The 17336-nt window shown below is 36.0% G+C and overlaps 1 protein-coding gene across 1 annotated transcript; it reads right to left on the bottom strand.

The window, feature by feature from the left end:
- Positions 1-3286: 3286 nt before the first annotated feature.
- LOC104218979 (probable ribosome biogenesis protein RLP24) lies at positions 3287-8698 on the bottom strand. The gene is made up of 5 exons (XM_009769609.2): positions 8494-8698; positions 8122-8234; positions 3960-4073; positions 3700-3836; positions 3287-3609 (listed from the first exon to the last, which is right to left on the bottom strand). Exons 2-5 carry the CDS (start codon positions 8200-8202, stop codon positions 3441-3443), a joined length of 501 nt encoding a protein of 166 aa, XP_009767911.1. The 5' UTR covers positions 8203-8234; positions 8494-8698; the 3' UTR covers positions 3287-3440.
- Between the last annotated feature and the right edge of the window lie 8638 nt (positions 8699-17336).

Genomic DNA, 17336 nt, shown 5'->3' with positions numbered 1-17336 from the left:
GGAGAAAAAAGAAGGGGAGAGAGAAAGGTCTTTTTTTCTTTTTCTTTTTTATTTATATTTTATTCTATTTCTAATATTTTTTTAATAAAAATAAAACTATTCACGCGTCTTGGCAGCGTGATTTGCACACAATTTAGTCATGTCAGCTATGCCACTTCCACATAGGCTTGATCAATGGTCAAATGTGTTTATTAGTATTCATTATGTGAAGTTGAAGTGTTCAAATGGGAAAAATATAAGTTTATATATCAGCTTTACAAACCGATACAAGTTTAAGTAGCCAGGAAGACATTACGCCTAAATTATACAAATTAAATTTTATACACTTTTTTGTTTACCGAATGTAAATAGTTTTTAGAGCGGGACAAAAATAAATAAAGCCCAAAAAAACTCGTATATCATATACGACGTTGACGTCGGAAAAAGCAAATTCAAAATATATAATCAGTATATAGCCGGTTTGTTATTATCTTACTAATTTTCGCTTTTTTACAAATATTTACATAGTTCGATCAAAAAACAAAGGGGTTCGATTGAATCGATACAACTCCTTCTAGATCTCCTGCTGAATGTCGATGCAAATATAATATTTCATTGTCAACCAATTATAGAGTATATATTACTTCATACGTTTCAAAAAAATTGTCTTAATTTTAATTTACTTGGTACAAACTTTAATAAAGAAAGAAAGACTTTTGAGATATATGGTCTTAAATAAGTCATAGCAATTGTGTGGTAGTAAAACTTTTAAAATTTATGGTCTTAAACCTGCTAGAGCATTTGTGTGGCTATAAATACTTTTTATTAAGGAAATATTAAAACGTGTCAATCTCTTTTAAACGGATTAATAAAGAAATATTGTAAATCTTTTTTAAATGGGGGGAGTAGTACTAAGTCAAAGGAGGGATTTTTCAGTCCAAACAACTTGCTTGGTCGAGTGTGGAAACAAGATATTCATGTAACGGAAAAAGAAAGAGAGACAAAATTATATAGTTTAGACAACGCAAAAAGTTGTAAGATGATCATAACACAGAATTTGGATAAAACAATAAGAAGTCATAGAAATGGAAATTTAAACACACAAAAAATCCTAAAAGATTTTAATTTTTCTCAAATATGGACATAAAAATTTAACTCCGAAAGAATCACTTCATGAATCAAATTTAATTGATTTATTTATCCCTTTCTATATATGAAAAAAAAAATTAGTGGAAAACCAACACAAGATTCCCTTAATTTAATCTTTCATAGTTAATTGACTATTCTCATTGAATATTCAAAGTCCTCTCCTTACACATAATTGGAAAAAAAAAATCTCATTTGTCTTGTCTTCCAATAAGTCAGCCATGTGTGAAAAAGGTAGCGTTGACCAAAATTATTTGGAGAAAAAGTTTAAAAAGAAAAAAGACAATAGATGGATAAGGAATCGTGAAAACAAGAATATTCATAAGCATGTAAAAACAAGAAGAAAACAATGTTTTAGAATGTGAACTGAAGACTATTGTCATCTTTCAGTAGATTAAACTCTTTCTACCAACAACAATCGTGATGGAGTACTGGTTTTCATCATTAAATACAGGTTTCGGGTTCGAGTTTTGGATATAAAGTCATTTTTGTTAGGAAGCGCTTTACTCTATATTGAGATTTTACGACGCGAATTCGAATTTAGTCGGATATTCTAATGTGAATATACCAGACACCCCGGATGGAAAAAATAATCTTCCTTTCAAATTCTACTTTGATTTTTGTAGTCAACAGTTGTCTACAATTATTATATTGCCTGATTGCTCTTTATATACCACATCTTCTTTCCTCAGTCAGCGCACATTCTAATAAAATTAAGACTAGCTATAGCTTCATCTCATTTTCTCAAGTAATTAATCCATAATTTGCTAATGGCTTTCTTCTTCAGGCGCATAGTGCCCAAAACCATGGAAATATTTCCAAGCTCCCAGGCTTGTCTGCTTAAGACTATTACCATGTGAGTTAACAACTACCTGCTTTATCTTTCACATCAATATGTAATTGTGCATGTCACTTATTCTTATTGAGTTTAACTTCTTACACTGTCAACGGTGTAAAGAATTTTTATACCGTCAAGTTAAAGTAACTTAGAACAAAATGTAACTGCATATAGTAGCACTGATTTGATAATGTAGAAGATGCAAAAGCTATTTACACTGTCAGTTTGTATAAGTTAAATTCTTATTTGACATGCATGCAGACAAGCAAGATTCTATCATTTCCTTAAATTTATGAGTTATTTCTTATTGATACTTCTTTGGAATTGTTGATTTTATGTTGTCTGATTTGCAGAAGATGCATAAACACAACTGCAAGGAAGCCGCCAAGGCCGATAGTAGAAACTAAACCACCACAACACAACATAGTTCTTGATCAAATCAAAGACAAGAAAGAGATTTTGATGACTGAGGAGAAGGGTAACAAAATGCTCCAAGACAATAATTCCATGGTCAAGACAAACTAAGAACATTGTTAAAAATAATAAGTCATTTGTACTTGCCTGATTTCAGACAAGATGGTAACTAATAGATTCAATATCATTGAGCTTCTTTCTCCCATAATTCATGATGAGAACTAGAAACACTCCATGATTATGAAAATCTACTTCTTCTTTTTTTACTTCCATTAGTCTAAAGTTTTTTTATGACCGTGGTATCTAGACCAGCTTGCTCGCACCTTGACTAATTCTCGCACCTTGACTAATTTCACGGATACCTGCAACCTCCACTAGTAAAGTTAGTGGAGTACAAACTGCTTATTATTGGTGAAACTAGTAGGAACAAAGTGGTCCCTTTTTCTCCCAACACATTACTAGTAGTGTGATCTTTTATTCTGTCATAAGTGCTTGTATTGTTCTTCTGTTCCGTTGCCTAACCTCTTAGGTAAGCTTGTAAACGAGCAAAAGCATAGCATTTATGATTGTTTATTAATAGGCTTGCATCCAAGTAAAAAGAGAGGAAAAAAGTAATGCTGTTATGAAAAGTTTTTGAGTTTTCCTTGGGGTACAGAATGTAATATCCTCACTCGACAAGTTGCCAAACCATTACGAAATCGAAAAGTAAGGGAGATCTTTTATGTTAATTTCATGAGTACTTAGATATTGTACCCCAAAGCTGTAAATGAATCTAAAAAGATCATCTAGCCGATATTAATATGACAAGCATCATCTATAAAAAAAACTGTGAGAACTTGGATTAAAAGATGGACCTATCCTAGTTGTGATCAACCCAAATTCAAGAGTCTCTGTGTGTGTGTCTGTATCTAGTCAGAAAAGTTTTCTAATATTTCAAGGCAGTTTTCTTTTTTGATGGATACAAGATTAAGAGAGTTAAATGTAACAAAAAAGTTATACATACTGAAATGAGAATGCATTTTATGTTTTAGTTTGAGAATATAGAATAAAGGGAGTGAATTGTTCATTCCTCCATGCGATTTTCCTCTGACTGCTTTTGCGAAACCTTGACCTTGATCGGCAGTGTAAGGGATGGCTCTTTGTCGAGCGCAGCAGGCGCTTTGACCATGTGAATACTCTGCTCGAGCTCCTTCGCTGCTTCTCTCTGCTCCTTGGCTTTCTTTCCTTTCATCCTGTCCGATTTGCCAACTAATGTTAATAGCAACTAAAGGCATATGACAAATAAAAAGTGATGGAAATTAATGAAGCACAATCTAAGGAACCTCTTTGCGATATGTCTATCCTCCCTATCGACTCTGATTTTATCAATTTTCTTGATGGCCTTCAAAGTGTTCTCAGTTAGATTCCTGTCATATCTTTCCGGCCTATTACGCTTCCTCTCGAATTCAAATGTCGAGTCCTTCAAATAGGAATTAGCAGCAGGAAAAGAAATTTCAGTAACCGAAAAAAACAAATAAGTAAATGAAGTTTAATTCAACAAAGAGCATATACATCGTATCACAAAAAGAGTGGCATCGTTTACCTGAGTCATGTCCTTTCCATGCAGCCGCCTATATGCTTTTGTCCATTTTACTTTACGTGGATTCCTCTTCATCTTAAAGTTCTTGTGACACTTAGATCTACAGAACCGAAAGATCTGCACAGAGAGAAAACAGAGAAAAGCTTTTCTTTTACTTGATGAACGGCCTAGAATTCAGAACAACTCATTTCCTAGCAACGATTCAGCCCCCCCACCCCCCCCCCCACCCCTTTTCACGAGAACCGCATGAAACTGGAAAGAAAAGCAATGAGGAAAATATGGTGTGCCATAAAAGAGACAACCAGAAAGATCATAAATCAATGACTAGTCCTAAAACACTCTTCGACTCAACTGCAATTTAGGTGAAAGAGTTTAACTACTATTCTTGCATGCGACTCAATTTGTGATTGAACAGCTATTTAGTTAGCTTTGAATGCAGTACAGCACTTTATTCAAGGTTAAATAGAGTATTGTCCAAAAATAATCGCTCAAATCATTATAGGGCCAGTGGAAAAGAATCATTAAAGGACCCATAGCAGGTTATTCTCAAAGGTGGAATATTTTGCAGCCCCTCCCACTTCAGCAGTTGGTGTGGAAGCTTGCAACCAATATTTCCTCTCTTGTTCTAGGCTTTGCTCCTCACACTTCTCTCTGTTCCACCCAATTGTGGCTATGAAGCCAAGGGCTGTAATACTCACAGAAAACCCCTCATTAAGCTTTTAAACAGCTACAAAAATTAAGATTGGAAGAAAATGAGGGAGACAATTTTCCAAAACCCTAATTTGGAGCCATATTAATGCTAAACTCGAGGATCTTCAGCAAGGGAGAACGGAGGGAAGCTCCACCCGCCAGTTTTTTGAAAGGCAGGGGCATGAGATGAGACAAGGCGTTTTACCTAAGACAGGGCGAGGCTTAAGTCCCGAGACACGGGGTGTAAGCCTCATGGATCTTAATTTTAATTATCTTTTAAATCATTAAAAATATCATAAATTATTCAAAATATGTAAAATATAATAGAAATTATTAAAAAAAAAAAAATTGCAAAAAGTATTATAGAAAGAATTAATATAAATCAACATTCTAACACAAATTTAGACAATACAAATTACAAATTTATAAAGTTAATCAGTGTCAATGTTCATCCTCGTATACATCAACATCCATATTTGTAATGAGTTGCTAAATGTTTTTGTTCATATCTTTAAACAACTTTATATATCAATATCTTGCATTATGAATTAGTAAGGAGATGAAAATAATCTGGCAAAGTTTAAAATAACAGTACCAATTAAGAAACTAAAAAGAAAAAAGAAAAACCTCTTTTGGGAATATAAATGAAAATGCTGTTAAAAACTTAAAACCAATTATGAAATTAAACAAGGTTGAAAAAAAAAGAACTTAAAAAGGAACTTACTCTGTATCTTATACGTAATAGGAGAAACAAACGGTGTTTCACAGAATTCTCCGTCAGCTTATTTTGGAAAGAAGAGAAAAGGTATTGTTCAAGAATAATCCATTATCTTCTTTGCTACTCTCCCCTGCCATTTTCCCCTAAATTCCCTCCACCCACCACCCACCCCCAACATTTGAGAATTAATCCTCTATCCTAAATTGTGTTCCAAACCCAGATCCAAGTTTCTGAAACCGAGAATGAAGAAGCAATGGTACCTATTTTTCCCTTATTTCTCTGCTACCCGCTGTTCATGCCCACTCCACTCAAGCAACCAAGAAAGCAAGTTATATTATTTGTTAAACAGCAACAGGCAGTCTCCAAGTTTTGAAATTGTTATATTTGTATGTTTATGGTGAAGAAATAGATCCCTGTTGCGGTATTCTTCTTCTTCTTTAGATTTCTCACTAGATTTGCTTGAACTCCTGGGCGTGCGTCTCTCTCTTAAGGCGCAAGGCGCGCCTGGGCGAATGCCTAATCATTTGAGACGTACGCCTAATGGAACTACGCTTTCCATTTCCGCTTCCGAGGCGATTTTTGACCGCCCCGCCCTGATGCGCGCTCTAAGACTCGCCCCATGATTGCCTTTAAAAACACTGCCACCTGCTACTCTATTTCTTGGGTAGAAACTAGAGAAACACCATCAAACCCATGACAATGAAAAAATTGCAGGGCTGCTACCATAGCAAAAGCTCAAGAAGAAGAAAAATCTGCATAACTAACGGAATAACACGTAAGATGCAGCCCACATGACGTGATAGTTATTTTCGGACTAAATCTATTTTCTTCTTTTTTTGATGAAGTAATGAGTTTTATAGAAGGCATGTGGGACTAAATCTATCTTAATCTGATCAGAAGTTGGCATTAACAAATAAAAGCTCATTCTTAAACCTAGAGCGGTTATTTTCTGAAATAATATTTAAGTGTTTTCTGACGTGATGGAATGTGAGAAATAAAAGGAATTTTGGAAAAAAAAGTCTTCTTGTTGCCCAGAAAGCAGGTTATTGTGCGCCATTGAATGCTAATTGTAAGAGAAAACAGAAAGGAAGAGAAACCAGAATTCCTCACAACTTAAAGAATAAAGGCATCTAGGATCATTAAAACTCAAGGAAAACTAGTGGTCGGAAGATTATTGGTCTCCAGGTCTTGTTGGAGCCTTGACCCCCGATTCACAGTATAGCTTTGGAGTCAATGATGATAAAAAGAATATTGGCAATGAAAAATATCAATAGCATTTTTTGATGGATATAGGCACGTCTATTGGGTAGAAGTAAAATATTCCCTCAACAATTGCTCTTCACAAAAGGAATATAACAAATTGATCGAGTTCGAGAATAGGGATCTCGAATCCATGAGAAAAAAGCATGAATGCTATTCTCTTTTTCAACAAATACTTACTTCACATCCGGCATTGGCCAATATATCGCCTACATCCCTAAGAAGCCTTTTGTGACTTTTTGAATGAGAAATGAAGTGAACTTGACCAACAAGGCTGGTCAGCTATGTTTTCTTGATTAAGTTCCCGATTATGTGCCCAGGCAATGAAAATCATATAGTTCCACGATCCTTATGTAATATTTATAGATTATGTTATATTGTTGATGATTACAGCGTGTGAATGTTAAGCTTCTCATAAGACATGCGACAACAATAACAACATACCCAGTATAATTCCATGGGTGGGTTATGGGAAGAGTAGTGTATACGCAGACCTTACCCCTACCTTGTAGCGGTAGAGAGGTTGTTTCCAATATGCCCTTGGCTCATAAGACATGCCTAAATCTTAGTTTGCCTCTTTTCCTTTATAGAGTTCAATTGTTTATTCGATAAATTATTACTTCGTCACAAAAATCTAAATGTTAATGGTACTTATGTCTGATCTATAGTGATGTGGAATAAAACCTGTTGCTGTTAGGCTAGATGGAGTGAACCGTTCTTACTGGAGACCTATATGAATGAGTTTCAATTGGCTTCATGAGAGTACAATTTAAATTAGTGTCCTTTTCATGAATAAAAAGGTCAAGACTTTAAATTAGGATTTCCCCCTAGATTTAGCACAAAGAAGATTTAACTTTTTTTTCGGTTTTTCAAGCTTTCCTAAACAAGAGCTCGGGCATAGTAATAGCACATTGAAATGCTTAGCTCAATTTAGCGATGCACATTTGGAACTCTTGGTCCTAGTGCAGGTCTGCCTGAAAGTTCATCCTTACCCCAGCTCAAACATGAAAGTAGTTAAATTTATAGCCACAGAACAGTTAGAGTATACCTTCTACAAACTCAAAGCTAGTCTCAGACCAGATAATCAGCAATCGGACTGTAAAGCAGTATGCATTATAGCTCGATATTAAGTCAAAGATCCTTAGCAATACTCAAAACTTAAAATCTAAGTAATCTATGATATCTTTTCATAACCAAATATTCCCAAGGGCCAGCATAGGTTCAAAACTCGTTAGATAATGGGCCGCCCCTCTACTCTTCTCCACTTAAATACTAGGGTTTGTCTATGGTAAGTGTTGAACCCATCACGTGCGCCTAACCCCCACATTCAGCATCGCACTCTTACCACTAGACCGGAGCATCTGGGGCTCCACTTTATCCTATGATTTCCCAGCGGAAAACATATTGAGTCCAGCAAATAACCAATTTTTTAAAAACCATTACTAAGGTATGCATATCATAAAGTAAGTAAAAATGGAGGAAAGATTAATATCCAACCTTTGCATCATTTCGAACAAACTGAATACCATGGCCTGGATATATAGTTGAGGAACAAAACCAACATTTCTCCAATCTCATTGTGTTCTCCTGTTAAGCTGCCCTGATTCTCTCTGTAATATAACAATGTAATATTAAATAAAAACCATGAAACTAACAAGGACAAAGTGATTTAACAAGCAAAACTGGAGAGTTGTACACCAAAGATAAGATCTTTATAACATAAAAGCATCGACCAAATAAATAGTTCCAGCTCAACTATTGAGGAACTACTGTGAATAAAAAATACAAAGATATTCGACAAGAAAATAAGCTAAAAAAAAGAGAATGGTAGAAAATGTAAGAAAAAGGGGATGGAAGAGAGAGAATCACTCGGATCACGCAAAGAGGAAGAGAGTGCGGCGGCGGCGGCGGTAACGGAGGGGGAGCAAGTGGACGGTGGCGGAGAGCGGAGCAGCTAGCTGACCAATGAGCCTCAGAATGGCGGCAGAAACGAAATAGGGTTGAGGCCTCGGAACTATGCAAGCTCTCATTATCGTATTATAAGTCGCATCCTACTAAATATTAGTCGAACTGCGATTACGACGAATCAGGTTTTTTATTTTTTACTACTAGCCATTAAGTTATTTGGATTATACTAGTCTTACCATAGGTGCTTTAGGCGTTTTCCCATGTTAATGAATAAATATTTTTTTTAAAATTACATAAATCAATATTATTAAATAATATAATTGAATTTTAAAAGAAATAGATAAATTTCTAAAAATATAAATGTCGATCCTATTTACTAGGCAAAATATAGGATGAAACCCTGTAAAAAGAAGTCTTCAAAGAATAATAAGAATAACTTATAAAAATTATTGTTAATTCTTATCCTAATATAGAAACAAACAAGTAAAAATACTTTTATTACTATAAATTTTCAAATAATACAAATTGATAAATGGCATTATAAACTTAAAAGTTGACTAATATTTAATTAATAATTTATAACAAATAACATAATATATAATAATATAGGGAGTTGTCCTTTGTTGGAATATTTATGAAAAAAAGAAAATAATTAATGACAACTCATTTAGAATATATTTTTTGTTTTACTATTTCATTCTTATTGCTTCAAGTCTGCAAATATTAATAGAAAAATAATTATTGAGTATATGATATTCAGCCATTATTGTGTAAATTCTATTCATTTAGAATACATTTTTCTTTATGATTCTGCAAGTTGAAATAATTACTGATCGTAATTTTTAAATATTATACAAAAATTCAATAGATACAGTTTAAGTGAATTTTAAAGTTTTGTTATTAAGATTAACATGCAATATGTTATAGTTATGTTTCATATTCCAAATAAGGAAAATTTTATTTAAGGTAAAATCTTTTTTTTTTGGCAATGAAGGTAAAATCTTTATTGATTTAAACTTTTAATTATTAGATTTTTTTACATAATTCAAATAAAAAATATTTAATAATCAAAGTTTTAACTAATTTAAAATTCTACATATTTTAATAGTACAGTAATTGTTTCCAATGATTATGTTTATGTTGTTTCCAAACTATAAAGAGCTATATATTTATGTTTTTTTTACTTTTTTATATATTTCACCCGCATTATGTTAAAATTTGATTGTTAAGTTTTTTGTGGTTTTCATAACTTTAGATGGTCAGAATGGGTTAAAGATTATAGGTAGTCAAAATATAGATTACTGTCATGACCCGCCACATCATCATGCCACTTAGGTGTCACTTGGCATATATTTTTGTCATATGGAAGGGTCACATAAGTTAGGGAAAAGATCTTGGTGGAATATTCTAGAACTATGGAGAATTTCCTTAGAAAAGTTCTAGATATTTATGTATTTGTAGGAAGGTTCTAGAGAAATATAGAGGTTTCCTTAGGAAGACCCTAGAACCCTAGAATTGTTAGGAAAGTCCTTAGAAGAATCTAGATGTGTAGAATATTCTAGAGAAGGGATTTAGTTGTAAATATGAAAGAACTTGTAGAACAATTATAATTTACATACTAGCCCCTAGGTGATTAGTATAAATAGGGGCATTCATTTGTAATTCATCAACCAAGAAAACAATTAAGTTTTCTCTAATACAAACCTTGAACAATTCTCGTGTGTTCTTTTTTTCATTCTCTTAGCGATCTTGAAGGTAGTAAGGCTGACTTGGCATAGCAAGAACGTGAGCAAGTTGTGCAAGATCGTGAGCGAGTTGTCAAGTGCCGCACGTATACTTAGTTAACAACTAAGGACGTGACAACGTGGTATCAGAGCAAAGGTTATGACTAAGGAATGTTAGAAAGAATACAAGAGATTGCTAGAAGGAAGTTTTGTAGGGAACCATGGCCGGAATTACCAAGGGCTTGGTACTTGCAGAAGGGATCAACGCGAAGGTCCCTAAGCGAAAGCAGTATGGTGGTGCACGGGCTGCACGCGAGGTGGCAGATTGGCGGAAGCTAAGGGAGCTCCGATAGAGGCCACAATTTGGGAGTATGTACGCGAGTTCACTACCTTAATGTTGCAAATCTCGTCATTGTCCGAGGAAGATTTCCTCTTCTACTTCATGGATGGGTTGCAAAATTGGGCAAAGCATAAGTTAAGAAGACATCAAATAGCCAACATGAACGGGGCCATCGGAGTAGCCTAGTCACTTGTTGACTTCAAGATAAAGCCTGTCAAGTCCAAAGAAGGCAACGCCGAGAGGGATGAGGGAGATCATGATGAGGACAACGGGAAATGCATAGCCGAGGTATACAAGGGTAATGGTAAGGGGCCATCCCATAACGGATATGGGTCCAAGAGAAATGGCAAGGGGCCGGAAAATGGTAGGGAGTACATGCCTAAGGGAGGGTGCTACTTCTGTGAAAGATAACATTGGGCAAGTGAATGCTCAGAGCTTGGGAAGCTTGCAGCAATGATAGGGAACTTTGCTCAAGCATATAAGGATGACACAGGGGGAACCGCCTGTATTGGAGGGATGCGCTTGGAATCTAAACCGAAAGCAGAGGATTCCAAAGCCTATCTTGGCACCATGCAAATGGAGCATAATGGCAGCAAGAAAAGTTGGACGGACATAGTTGAAGAGGATGACGAGTTACAAAGTGATGGCATACTATCGGACTCAGACGATGCACCAAGCAGAGGGTTCAAGTTTGCTAGTAAGGCTGGACCACGCAGGGCAGCCAAATAGGGAGTGGAAGCATGGACTCGATGCTTAAGAAGCTGCTAGACTTGGTTGAGTGATGGGAAGATTCAGGCCAAGAGCAAGGAGGGGCATCCGATGGGCGGAGGATGGAGGCCATCATTGCTAGCCATCCAAAGTACAACCACATAAGAAGAAAGGTAGCTACTAGCCAGTACCTTGTGAAATGGGATAGCGAACCGCTTCATAGAGCATCATGGGTAATGGACAAAGATCTCCGACGACGTCAAGGCAAGGTGCGCATATGTGTCGATGCTTTGTGCCGAGGGCGGCAAAAAATTGGGTGGGGGAGAGTGTCATGACCCGCCACATCATCATACCACATAGGTGCCACTTGGCATATATTTTTGCCATATGGAAGGGTCACATAAGTTAGGGAAAAAAATCTTGGTGGAATATTCTAGAACTATGGAGAATTTCCTTAGAAAAGTTCTAGATATTTATGCATTTGTAGGAAGGTTCTAGAGAAATATAGAGGTTTCCTTAGGAAAACCCTAAAACCATATAGAATTGTTAGGAAAGTCCTTAGAAGAATCTAGCTGTGTAGAATATTCTAGAGAAGGGACTTAGTTGTAAATATGAAAGAACTTGTAGAACAATTATAATTTACATACTAGCCCCTAGGTGATTAGTATAAATAGGGGGCATTCATTTGTAATTCATCAACCAAGCAAAACAATCAAGTTCCCCCTAATACAAAAGCTTCCTTTGGCAATTCTCAAGTGTTCTAACATTTCTTGGCGATCTTGAGTGTAGTAAGGCTGACTTGGCATAGCAAGAACGTGAGCAAGTTGTGCAAGATCGTGAGCAAGCTGTCAAGTGCCGCACGTGCGCTTAGTTTAAGACTAAGGACGTGACATTACACTTTAATAACATAAGTATATTTTTCAAGAAAATAATTATATAGACTATACTTTAATTTGGGAGAAACGTATGCATTTCATGGAACCATAAAATGTTTAATGAAATCTGATACTATGTACATTTCTAATTAGTTTCTATTAATAATTTGTTCAATTTCATTTATTTTGATATCCTAAATATTTGGATTTCCTATGTAGTAGTTTAAATAAGGTAAACTTTAATAAGCAAAATTTTAGTTAACTTGAAAGTGCTAAATATTAGGGGAATAATTAAATGACTATATTATCCCGTGTAACCTCTATTTTTAAAGGGTAAAAAAGGCGAACGACATTTCGCTAAGGGCCTTCGTGCTTTGTAAATAATCTTTAGATTTAAACCTTCTCGATAAATATAGATAATCATTGGACATTAATTAAGAAACACTACATGAAAAAGATTTCTCAAATCTCCCAGTTGTAATTCTATTTTTTTTGTACCATTCTCGTTGGTGTCATTGGATTCTAAAAATAGTGAGGAATCAAAATAATAGCTCATATTTGTTTGACCAGAAAATGATAATCTTTGGTTAAACTAATTAATCAGTTATTAAGGGGAGTTAATCCTAATTAAAGTTAATAACTACAGATCTTAGATTAATGGTATGAAAAAAAGTGGGCAGTGAAGAAACGGATTTAATGCGCCAGCATTAAATGCATCAAATGTAATAATATGTTAGAGGTATCAGATATTGAATAGCATTAGATGTCATCTTCTTCCTCTATCTGACTTCCTGCAGAGTAAATAATCAATTTGAGTCTCGACCACCGAACTCCGGAAGGTGACCAAGTGCTCTCTCTTCTTCGGGAAACTCGAGTTTGCTATTGATAACTACGGATTCTAGCCTATCTTATGCTCTCTTTTGCTTAGGTTTTGGACCAAAAATGTGTAAAAGTATTCCCGAAAACTAATTTATTGTACTTGTTTGCAGGGTTTGGTCAAAATGAAGCAAGAAATTCATAACCAGCTCATAAAGGAGTTAAACCTGTACAAGTTCAAAGAAGAGATAAAAGCGCTGACAGTGAAGGAAAAGAGCGGCCACGGAAGGTTCACCGCTGAGGTGGCCACAATTACGCTGACAGCGGAATTGAGGTTCAGAGAAGGTGTTTTGGATGCAGACAGGGACTGTTGATTGCGATGAAATAGCACGGCCGTGGAATACCTAACGCGGCCGCAGTACTAATTCCGCTGAGGGCGAAATAGAGATTCAGATGCCTGAAAATTTGAGCTTAAATGAAGAGCGCAGTCTGCGAACATTTTACGCAGTCGCGGTTGAAGACAACGCTGAGGCAGTCTCTTTTACACGCCCAACGAAATCAAGCCAGCCCCAATCTAAAATGGAAGAAACACGGTCCGCGCTTGCTTTTGCACGGCCGCGAATGTTCAAGGCTGAGGCGCTCAGTATTGCGCTAGCAGCGGAACATCCATAGGGGTATTTTTGTCCAGTAATTTCAGCTATGTGTAAATAGATCTTTTTCACATTTTTAGGTCATCTTTTGCTTTGAGGAGCTCGTGAACAACCATATTTTACTACTTTGAGTAATTTTATAGTAGTTTTAGCCTATTTTCTTAGATTTTGTTCTTGTAATCAACTTTTATGGCATATATTTCATCTTCATATTTGATTTCTACCTTTATTATGAGTAGCTAAACCCATTAGCTAGAGTTGTGACCCAACCCTAGTGTGGGTATTTAATGGGTCTTCAATTTTAGGGCTTAATTGTTTATGGGTTAGTGCTATTTAGTTCGATTCATGCTTTAATTGTAGAATTGGTGGTTGCAAACACTGATTCATGCCTTTATAACTCAGACTCTTCTTGAGAAAGAGGGACTAAGTCTAGGAAATTCAGGCTAACAAGGAATTGGGGTGAATTCAAGAGATTGATAGCCCCAATTAAAGGGTTAAACCTAGAGATAGTAATACCCGACTTTGCCAATTTTACTCGTATTGTTTGAACACCCAATTGGGCTTGAGAAAGCCAATTAGGACAAAGTCACTCAAACTACTGAGAGGTATAGAGTGAGTAATTATGTGTAATGGTTATGTCACGACCCCTAATATAACAAGTTTGTCCTAAAGTTTAGATCCCATTAGATACTCAACTAGGTGTCAGTCACTTCCCTAGTGCCTTTTATCAATTGAGAAAACTCTTACAAAAATATTGTACTTAGTTTATTTTCAACAATCAATAGCATTACAAGCAGAATAGTAACAAATCCAAACATGGTTAGAAGTGCAACTAAAAGCAACACCCATAGCTAGATTAGATAGAAACCCAACTCCCAACCAATATTAACTCCTTGTAGAAATCGATCCCGACCCTTCGGGTAAAAGCTGCATCGACCACTCCTTGCCATTATATAGTAGTGTAGGGTTGGAGCCGATCAGCTATCGCCAAATAAAATGCTCTAGCAAAGTCCAGCAGAGACGTTTCTCCTCTGTTTCTATCTCCAATACCAAAGCCACCATGCACATCATCATACCCCCCAGACGTCGCTCCAATGTGGCCGTTGAAATCTCCTCATACGAAAAGCTTCTCGGTATACGGAATATCACGCACCATTTCATTCAAATCCTTCCAGAAATGTCTCTTAACTTCCTCATCCAAACATGCTTAGGGTGCGTGCGCACTGATTATGTTCAAAGTAAAACCTCCAACAACTAGCTTAATAGTCATCAACCTATCATTTACCCTCCTAACCTCCACCACTAGTTCATGGAGGTCCTTATCAACCAAGATACCTACCCCGTTCATGTCCCCAACCCTCCCAGAATGCCATAGTTTTAACCTGTCCACATCCTGCACCTTATCTCCTACCCACCTAGTCTCATGTACACAAGCTATATTAATCTTCCTTTCTCGAGAATCGTTGCTAACTCTACAGATTTTTTAGTCAAAGTTCCTATGTTTCAAGACCCCACTCTCAGCCTAGTAGCTCCCTCAGCCCTCTTACCCCCTTACCACCCACACCCCCTCCCCCGCGATGACACCCCCGAGGACAAGACCTTACCCTACCATAATTCATCAAAGCCACTATAATCTAGGAGTCACTACGGAAGCACTATCCCGAAAACAAGCAACAAAAATAAAATGAATAACCGAAATATAATATAACACTAAGGTCACAAAACAGGTGAAGAACTAAAATAAAGGACGTAACGAAAACTATAATCTACAACTAAAGGTCAGAGAAACAGGTGAAGAAATAAAATAAAGACACTAAAGGGAACTCTGATCTACAACTAAAGGTCAGAAAAACAGATGAAGAAATACAATAAAAAAGCTAAAGGATGTATAATATACAACTAAAGGTCAAAAGGAAATGTGCAAAACTAGAGCAGAACTACTAGGGGATATATTAAATAAAGATTCAAAATAAAGATGTAAACAGGTATATAACAATATAAAAGTGTAGGCAAGACTATCACTAATGCAATTAATTTGAGTATGCTAGGGCAAATACTAATTAAAGATTCAAGAACAAATAGGCAGAAAATGAGCTACAATTATGCTAAAATATCAAACTATTAAAATATCAAAATAAGAGAGGAACAATAGAACCTTGATTATACTGCAGCCCTTAAAGTTAATGGAAATCTGGCTGGTGGTGATGGATTGTGATGAGCTGGCTGAGAGGGACAATCCAAGAAACTTGGGCCAGTCGTTTTTGAGCCTCGATTATTGGGAGGAGACGCACGTGCCGGAAAACCACCGATGTGAAGCCTCTCCTCTAAAAAATATATGTTTTAATCTGTTCAAGGATATGAATTTACTGTTGTTGTTGAATTCTTATAGTACTTCTTATCTGGTATAAATATGGAATGATGGAAGATCAAGTTTTAACTTTTCCACTCCTAGATATATATTATCCTCTTTATCAGCTACCTACAGCAGTAACATACGTAAATATAAATGATATAACTGAAACAAAAATTAATTCGAGCCCACTGAATTCACAGTGTTTCCTTAAGGAATTTAATCCCCTCCTAGTACCCAAGGTTATGGATTATTTCCTCCCAGGATAGAACGAATTACACACTGGTGTAGCGGTACTTCAAACCCTAGTATTTCAGCGAACGCAAAGTTCGGCAGCAAATCACACTTACAGTTGCTTTGTTTGTAGTTTTAAAACAATGCAGAACAAGGGAGGAGAACTCAGAAGTCGAATGGAAATTCTGAGAGGAAGGAATGCAATGTATAGCCGATGTTGAATTCTTACTGAAGAGGATATCAAATTGCAATTCGTTTTTCCAGTGTATACACAGTGTATACAGAGTGTAGTTTGAGTATACAGAGTGTATATCAATTATATACAGAGTGTATATCAATTGTATACTGAGTGTTTTGAGTGTTTTTTCCGGTGTGTTCTTCTTTCTCTACAACTTCTGCTCTATTTATAGCAGTCATGTGAGAGAAATCTGCCCCCTCCATGGTGGAACAAGCATTAGGATATCATGGAGGAAGCACTTACATGGTGGAATGAACACTTACTTGGTGGGAGGTGCACTAGGCATCTTGTTGCTTTCTTGGTGCAACACAATACACGGATTGGAAAACATCTGTTACAAACACAGATTGTATCACGTTAATATTCACTATTAACAAATAAATTTGGCCCAAATAATTAATCAATCAATCGATCATTTGATCAAATCCGAATCCAAATCCAAATCCAAATCCCATTTCCCATTCACTCTCATTTTAAGACTATTTCATCTTAAACAAAAACTCAACAACCCCCCACATGAATGGGGAATGGCTATATCATGGAAGTATGCATGAAAAACTTGTGTGATTTGCAAGCAAGAATTAATTGCATCTGGATAAGTAGGTTTCCCTTTGAACTTTCCGTAGTGAACTTATGTCGGATATACTCAGTCAATTGGTAGATTTGATATCTTTGAACCGTCGAACTTTAGTGTATACCTAGACAACCATAAGTCACACAATCAATCCCTTAACCGTCTTTGGTTCTCATTGTTGTGTTCGTTTCATCCATGAACACTGCCTGGTTTCATAATTGCGTAGAGAATTGGCTTTGCAAAATTCTCCTTGAAGTGGCTAACACTTCACACTTACATAGGTGATTCCTAAACG

Source organism: Nicotiana sylvestris, chromosome 12, assembly GCF_000393655.2.
Source record: "Nicotiana sylvestris chromosome 12, ASM39365v2, whole genome shotgun sequence".
Classification (NCBI taxonomy): Eukaryota; Viridiplantae; Streptophyta; class Magnoliopsida; order Solanales; family Solanaceae; genus Nicotiana; species Nicotiana sylvestris.
This window is presented reverse-complemented; position numbering and strand designations above follow the sequence as displayed.